The 8,733-nt window shown below is 36.9% G+C and overlaps 1 protein-coding gene across 1 annotated transcript; it reads right to left on the reverse strand.

The window, feature by feature from the left end:
• Positions 1–4,318: 4,318 nt before the first annotated feature.
• On the reverse strand, positions 4,319–5,678 carry LOC142357090 (cytochrome P450 2M1-like). The gene has a single exon (XM_075408794.1). The coding sequence runs from the start codon at positions 5,464–5,466 to the stop codon at positions 4,714–4,716; it is 753 nt and encodes a 250-aa protein (XP_075264909.1). The 5' UTR covers positions 5,467–5,678; the 3' UTR covers positions 4,319–4,713.
• Between the last annotated feature and the right edge of the window lie 3,055 nt (positions 5,679–8,733).

Genomic DNA, 8,733 nt, shown 5'->3' on the forward strand with positions numbered 1-8,733 from the left:
GTACCCAGTGCATCTTCTCCACGCAAGCAATTGTTCAATTTCCAATCCAAGCGAGAAATGAGTTCCCTAACCAAATTAGTGAAATTGGCCAGCAGAGCCTAGCTCCCAAGCTTCTTGTGTCCAGCTTGCTGTAGTGCTACATTTACAGCATTGAAAAAAAAGGAAATTAGCATTGGACATACTGCTGCGAATGAAGTTTTTCGGCGCCAAAATGCTAAGTGCAGTGCAAAAGAAGCAGCTTTCGAGGTAGTTGAGTTGTTTCGGGCAAAGCAGTTGAGAGCTCCTGTCAGGGGAAGAGTCAGGAGCAAAGTGCATGTCAAAATATAGCCTCAAAAATATAACCCTCAAAAAAATGGAGAAAAAAAGTGGGAGGATACACAAATTGACATCATAAACGAACTTATTTTGGCGAAGCGTAGTCATTTCTTCGGCTCAACAAAAATTTTGATGCCTAGTGTAATGACTTTTGCATCCTTTCGTTACTCGAGGCATAGTGATTTCTTCTTCAATTGCTCAAATGTTGACTGTCAATCAGGAGTGCAACAAGGAGATCAACTAGGTCCTCTTGTGTGTTCACTGGCTATCTGGCCTTTTTATGATAAAATTGAAAACAAATTACCAAAAATCTCGCAATAATGCTGGTATCCTATCTTCATGACGGAATTATTGCAGGTACAGAAACCGAACTTTATAAAGCGTCGAAATTTCTCACAGAATCAAGAAAAGAAAGCGGTTTGGAATTCTGGAAGGAAAAGTGCGAGCTATGGTCAATGGAAAGCATGACGAAAGTTGAGAGTTTGATCAAAAAGAAATGTGTAGATCAAATTGATTGTTTAGCAGGTGCTATATTATCTGATGTTTTTGTTTCCTCTTGTTTACAAAAACGAGTTAATAAATTAGAGGAATTTCTAGACAACTCAACATATGTGGACGATCCACAATATGCTCTTGGTATTTTGTTGTTTTTTGCGTGGTTCCCCTAAGATGGTCTACTCTTCGCGATGCAATTTACCTTCGGACGAAAAAAAATCATACAAAAAATCCATTTGGTTCAGCGTGCAACCTTTGAAGGAATTCTGGAAGTTTTGATATCAGATACTGTTGGGACCAAGCATGCCTCCAAATCAGCAAAACTGTTGAAGGAATAAGACGATCAGCAATTGTTCAATTTCCAATCAATCCAAGCGAGAATTGAGTTCCTTAACCAAATTAGTGAAATTAGCCAGCGGAAGCCAGCTCCCAAGCTTCTTGTCTCCAGCTTGCTGTAGTGCTACATTTACAATATTGAAAAAAAAATTGGCATTGGATATATTGCTGCGGATGAAGTTTTTTTGGCGCCAAGTTGCTAAGTGCAATGCAAAAGAAACAGCTTTCGAGGTAGTTGAGTTGTTTCGGGCAAAGCAGTTCAGAGCTGCTGTCAGGGGAGGAGCCAAGAGCAAAGTGCATGTCAAAATATAGCCTTAAAAATATAACCCTCAAAAAAATGAGAACAAAAAGTGGGGGGATACTCCAAATTGATATCAGAAACGAATTTAATTTGGTGAAGCGTAGTTATTTCCTAGGGTCAACGAAAGTTTTGATGCCTGGTGTAATGACTTTTGCATCCATTTTTTACTCGAAGCATAGTGATTTCTTCTTCAATTGTACAATGGTTTACAGTCAATCAGGAGTGCAACAAGGAGATCAACTTGGTCCACTTTTGTGTTGACTGGCCATCTGGCCTCTTTTTGAAAAATTTGAAAACACATTAACAAAAACTCTAGCAATATTGCATGTATCTTATCTTGATGACGGAATTATTGCAGGGACAGCGTCAAAAATTCTCAAAGAATCAAGAAAAGAAAGCGGTTTGGAATTCTGGAAGGAAAAGTGCGAGCTATGGTCAATCGAAAGCATGACGAAAGTTGAGAATTTGATCAAAAGGAATCGTGTAGATCAAATTGAGGTTTTAGCAGTTGCTATATTATCTGATGTTTTTGTTTCCTCTTGTTTACAAAAACGCGTTAAAAAACTAGAGGAATTTCATATGTGGACGATCCACAGTGTGTCCTTGGTATTCTTTTTGCCGTGGTGCCCCTAAAATGGTCTACTCTTCGCGATGCAATTTACTTTTGGACGAATAAAAAAAATCATACCAAAATTCCATTTGTTTCAGCGTGCAACCTATGAAGGAATTCTGGAAGTTTTGATATCAGATATTGTTGCGACCAAGCATGCCTCCCAATCAGCAAAACCGGTGAAGGAATAAGACGATCAGCAAATCAAGTTTAGGCTGCATACGTTGGCTAGGTTTTTCAACCCTCTCTTTTTTTTCGAACACTAACATGCCATAATCCACTGAGGACATCTCATTTCTTAGTGAAATTGAAGAATTGGGCGAAAATGCAACGACATATCCCTCTCAGAAAAATGCAGGGGAAACTTATTCAGGGGAACGATTATTCGGCGTACGACAACTTGTTAGGAAAACAATAATCCAATAGAGAGAAAGCTCGTATGCAATCTTTTTCTCTGATGCAGTCTGGTGCCTGTTCATCCGCAGCCCCCACTCAAGCTCTGGGACTTAACCTATCTCCCAATGATTTCGGTGTTGCTCTTAAAACCGACTAAGTGTTAATTTTTACGAGAACGAGAGAAAATGCCTTTTTATAAGTCTTGCACACTAGATGTAATGGGCAACCATGCCGTTTCATGCCATGGTGGGGTTGATATGATCTCTCGTCATATATACGATACGAAATTATGTCAGCTTGCTTGGGAGCTGTTTTGTCTTTCATCCGTGAGCTGAAGAGTTTACTGTGCGACAATAACTCCAGACCGGGCGACCTTTTTTTTATCTGTATGGAATGCCGGTCAGCCAGCAGCATTGTACGTTACCGTCACTGCTTCATTTCAGTCAAGACTTATTATAAATGCGACGGAAAAGTGTGGTTTCATCCTGTCAGCTGCTGAGGACAGGAAGTACGAACAGTACGCCCGAAAATGTAGTGAAGTCGGAATTCAATTCATTCCTCTGGCTTTGGAATCGTTTGGGAGATTTTCAGGGACAGTTCGTAAGACCCTCAAACGAGTCGCTACTCTGACTGTTGACAAAAATATGCAGCCGGCGGGGTTGTTGTTAGCTATCGGTAGGTTATCTCAATCAGTCTCTATTTCAAGTGTTACAGCAATTTGGGGGTCAGCAAGCATGCTCCTTGCAAGGGATGCGAGATTACACACACATGAAACGCGAGCAAATCTTTGAAGTCTTATCCCACCAGTTAAGGGTTGAGTCGGCTTTGAGAAATGTGTCAACAACGAGTGAGGTAAATCTATGCTGATAAGTTTTTGTCGACTGACACAAGGAGTGGGAAACCCAAAATATTATGCTTTATCATACGGGTGGTAGTTCAGTGGCAACAATTCAGTGGCAACAATTCAGTGGCAACATACGGGTGGAAACAATTCTTCAAAGCCGGAAGCGAGTGTGCTTCCAATGGTGTTTCGGGCTGAAATCGCGATAATAACAACGATCGATTATGAACCAAGATTTTCTAAGTGTATTTTTTTTTGTATGAAAAAATAGGTTATCTGATTCCGAAAAACATAAAGTGTTTTCGGTACAAAATTTTTCACGTTAATTATCAAAATTGATATTAAAAAAACATTTATCGTTTTTTATTCTTTGCGCAACATAAAACGCTAGACATCTATGAGGATTTTATGTGACCTTAGTTATATGCTTGTAACTATTCTTGGACTTGCCAGTTCAATTAATACTGATTTTTTTTCCTTTTTTCCTGTTCTGTAACCTATTTAGTAAACAATAATTTGTTTCAAAAGCTTTTTCTTAAACAATAGCTTTAAATTCACCCAAAATTAGGGCACTATGGCCCGACGAATGATATTTTTTGATCTACACCGATACACTCTAATAACTGTTCCGCCTCTCCCACGGACAGGTCTCAAAGTTTTTTTTGCTTTCGTATCTGTTGGAACAAACTCATCCGTTTTCTAAAAGAGAAATGGTTTACAGAGCTCGAGGAGAGATTCCATGTTCTGCCATTTAGATAGACTGTGCAATCAGTGCATGTCATTCTACCCGTATAAATATATGTTATAGGTATTTTTTGTGGTGGGGGTGTGTTCAAGGAGCAGTTTTTCATATAATTACAGCACTTTCTATAATTATTGTTTATTTTTTCTTATTTTTGAGGGCTTTCTTTGACCTAAAACTCAAATGGTTTTGACTATAGATTTCATTGCTTTGAATCTACATAGCAGAACTCAACGAACTATCCTCGGCCTGCGAGACATCTGAAGTAAATCTGGAAAAAGCTCAGAAATGAAACTTTATACGGAGGAAAGTGTTAAAATGATAGTCAAAATCAGCTTTTTTATAACATATATGAAAAAAGATTAAACCGCAAGTATTCCAGCACCCAGTGTCATTTATGAATTTTATTGGAAAGGTTTACTGATGTGAGTTATAAATACCTCATGTAAAGTCAAATGGGGACTTAAATATCATTCTGTAAATTTTATGTTAGGAAATGAAACCACGGACGTTTTTTTTTTCTTTTATAGCCTACACACACACAAAATTATAGTTTCTCATTATAGTATAATGAATGTGAGGGGGTTGCAAGTTACATAACCACTAATGTGGGGAGGAGGGGAGAACCACCCAAAGCATCTATTTTTGACATTCTCTTGTTATTAAGACGATATTGTTCACTTTTCTCTCTTTTCTAATCGAACTTCATAATAGGGAGTTGATACGACAAACCCAACATTAGGAATCAAAGGTGCGATAATTCCTGTGTTCGGTGAACATATCTTGAATCTTCGCATCAAATTGGCAAACACCAAATATAACTCCATTTTGGCAATATTCTCTCCAGGGCAAGATCTTAAACCAATCGAAAATGTCAACAAATATTGACTTTTCTGAAAAATTCCATTCTCGTCCAGGAAATTCTCTGGATTGAACTCGTTAGGGTAATTCCAGATCTTCGGATCTTTGTTCATGAGAGCGAACTGTGGAAACATTCTGGTACCTTTAGGAATTTTGTACCCGTGGAAATTTTCAATGTCGACATTTGCTGTGTGATCAATTGAGCTGAACAGAACTGGCGAACAACGTTGCGTTTCATGCATAGTTGCCATCGTATAGTTGCATGACAGTATTGAATTTAGAGGTAATATTTGATCTTTTTCCGGGAATTCGTTCAAAAGTTCTTCATAAATTCGATCCTGAATTTCGGGTTTGTGGAGCATGTTTAAGAAAGCCCAAGATAAAGTTGTAGATATAGTTTCTTGACCAGCCATGAAGAGATCGTTTAATACATAATTAATATCTGTTTGTGGAAAAGGTAGGGAATTTTCTTCTATCAGTTTCCAGATATAATCCGATACACATTCGTCATCACGTGACGTACTTGGGGTGGGTTTTCTGCTCTCAAAACTCTCAGATATATACTGCATGAACTCATGTCGAAGGCTCAAAATTTCCTTGAATCTCGGGTGAAATTTTGCTAATGAATCGGGTAGAAGGAAAAGAATTTGAGTTGGGTTGACGAGTTCAAACGAACGCAAAATCTTCCGGTGGGTATCCAAGAATGTTTCATCGTCGAAACTGTATGATTTGCTGAATAGGAGTTTGCATATGATGTTATTGGTGGCGTACGCAATTTTTCCCTAAACAGAAGAAAAACAAAATTGTTAGATCAAGATTGTTCTAACAAAGTTTAAACGAGACAGAAAAGTTTTTGTAGGAAGATAATGTTGAAGCTGGTTTTCAAGAAAAAAGCTGCGCGGAGTTTTACAGTAATTAAATCACCTATTTTACATAAAATAACCCATAAGACGCTTTTAAAACGAGATCTATTTTGTATTTGATTTGAATGTCCAAACAAAATCAAATAATGTCATTTAAAAACACAAATTTTAAATTGTAGAAACAGTACATGTTATTCGATGTGTCTCAAGACCTAAAAGTTCGCAGGATCAAAATCAGGACGAACGTAAACAACAGGCAAATTTGGTTAAATATGTTGCCACCTAAATGGATTCCTATTTCACCTATTTTTCTTAATATGTTATATATACAAACAATTGTTGATGAGGTTGTGAGCAAAATTTGGCATTGGTGGACTGTGCTGTCGTCAAACCATAAAATTCCAAAAATGGATAAGAACTTTTTAGACGACTTGATTGCTGCAAAAGGATGATTTGCTGATTATGAAAAACAAACCTTCAAAAACCTGCCAGCAGCACACAGTACTTGTCGAACCATCAAAAAGAGAACAAAATCTCAAAGCGGTCAAGTTAGCGCCATTTTTCTGCAAAGGTATTTTCAAGAATAAAAACAAGGCCAGCAGCATTATTGCCTCAAAACAAAGCTCTTGAAAACTTTTAGTGCTACTTGTGTCTCACGAGCGGTTCAAGTATCGTGACCCATATCATCCCACAAGTCTGGCCATTAGAACTTGAATTGTGTTGTTTAAAAAAACTTTCGAAAACTAATTCTTCTGCCTCAATTTTTTTGCAACTAAGTATTCTCGACAATGCACTAAGCAAAGCTTCAAAAATATTTTGCTCAAAACCAACAATCGCGTGTAATTATTTGACCGTTGAGATCATTCAATAGTTTTCGCTAACCTCGGCACTTAATCAAAAATCCAATTGATAACATATTTGTCACCAGTACTAATCAAACTTGTCTTCTTTATGTTCAATTAAAGCTTGTTCTAACGTCATTTCCATGATTGTAACTGATTGATTTTCATTCCATAAACTCACTTAAACTCAACCCTTTAATATTTTCATGCAGCTTTTATTTATGTTTTAGGGAAAACTGTTATCCTTCTTACTGAAAAAAAAACAAATTGATTTATTTGGTCTCAATCTTTACTGAAATGTTTGATAAGTATATAACAGTATGAAGTTTAACTGCTCAGAACTCAGAAAATCCAATCTGTATTACAGTTGGTGCAACTGTGTCTAAGTGAAAACAATACAGATCAGTCGGAGTAAATAGTTATTAATTTTATCAGATTTCCTAATTGGGTACTTTAGATGCTCTTGAAATGGAACAGAAACAAAATGCCTGCTTGAAACTTGGTTGTTTTGGACGAACAAATATTATAATAAATGCAAACTTTTGAAAAATTGCATGTTCTTTATGATTCGAGGAGAATAATCCGCAGCAATGATTAGGCTTTAACAGGTAGTCACCATCAATATGATGCAATAGATGGGCCACGACAGAACTGTACACAGAGTCAACAATATCATCTGTCATCAGGAAGGTACCCGTGACCGTCAAAGAAAAATGGATATGGATGAAAACTACAACGCATTTAGTCTAGTAGTTTGCTTGTATTTACTCAGTGGTTGACATTGTTAGCTTACGTTCCCAACGAAATGATAGCTAGCAGTAATATTACCCAATAGAAGACCGAGTAACACGAAGAAGTGATCTGGACAAAAATCTGAACAAAAATTTTAGTCGTCATTGCCCAATGAGCGATTTAAATCACGCATTGTGGAGCTGCAAATAACTGAAAAAACTCAGCATACGAAGATGCATATCAAGCAAAAATGACAAGTTTGCATCACTTCTCGTTGATAAGGACATAAAATGCAGAACGTCGACCAAAGAATGCGTCAATCAAATCAATATTGATATTCAAGCTCTGGCATTGAGACATTTGTGTTGGTCAATTGAGTTCCGGACACTCAAAGAACAATATAAGACAGCAGAGCGAATCGGAGAAAATCTTCAAAATGGCAATGAGTGCAGATTAGAGTTATCTGATTGAACATAGGAACTAATGTAGGAAAAATTCCGCCTGCAGCCACATCCGAGATAAATGAGACTATAGGTCTCTCAAGCGAGATTGGTCCAAACGCATGCAGATACGCTAATTGATCGACCGGTAAGCCAAAACAAAAAGCAGAAAATGCATATAGACAAAAAATCACAGGAAAACATTTGAACAGACAAATCAAAGTATAGCTAGCAGTAATATTAATCAAAAGAAGGCCGAGTCACAAAAGGATATCAACATTTGCTAGCACTTCTGAAAATGTGAACAAAGGTTTTGGTCGGCATTGCGTAATGAGCGATGTTCATCACGGAATGTTGAGCTAAAAAAACTCAATAAAAGTCAGCGAGCGAAGATGCATATCAAACCAAAAGCGACAAGTTTACGTCAAATGTCTTTGTATTATTATTATTATTATTATTATTATTATTATTATTATTATTATTATTATTATTATTATTATTATTATGATGAATGATATAGAAATGCAGAGCGTGATTTAAAGAATGCGTCAATCAAATCAATAGTGATATTCAAGCTCACATATCAGTATTGAGAGATATATGGTGGTCAATTGAGTTGCGGACGCTCAAAAAACATTATAAGACAGCATATACATACATGGGTATACACAATAGTGATATTCAAGCTCACATATCAGTATTGAGAGATATATGGTGGTCAATTGAGTTGCGGACGCTCAAAAAACATTATAATACAGCATATACATACATGGTTATAAGACAGCATATACATACATGGGTATACACATACTTGGGTATACATACAAAATGTGGAAATTCTTCAAAATGGCAATGAGTGAAAGTTAGAGTTATCTCATTAAACATACAAACTAATGTATTGCAAATTCCACCTGCAGCCACAGCGGAGAAAAAAGAGACTGTAGGTCTCTCAAGCGAGA

The sequence above is a fragment of the Convolutriloba macropyga genome, unplaced genomic scaffold, assembly GCF_964194025.1.
Source record: "Convolutriloba macropyga unplaced genomic scaffold, txConMacr16.3 SCAFFOLD_816, whole genome shotgun sequence".
NCBI lineage: Eukaryota > Metazoa > Xenacoelomorpha > Acoela > Convolutidae > Convolutriloba > Convolutriloba macropyga.

Coding starts and splice junctions, on each gene's coding strand:
- LOC142357090 (XM_075408794.1), bottom strand. CDS start 5,466: ATGCAGTATATATCTGAGAGTTTTGAGAGCAGAAAACCCACCCCAAGT.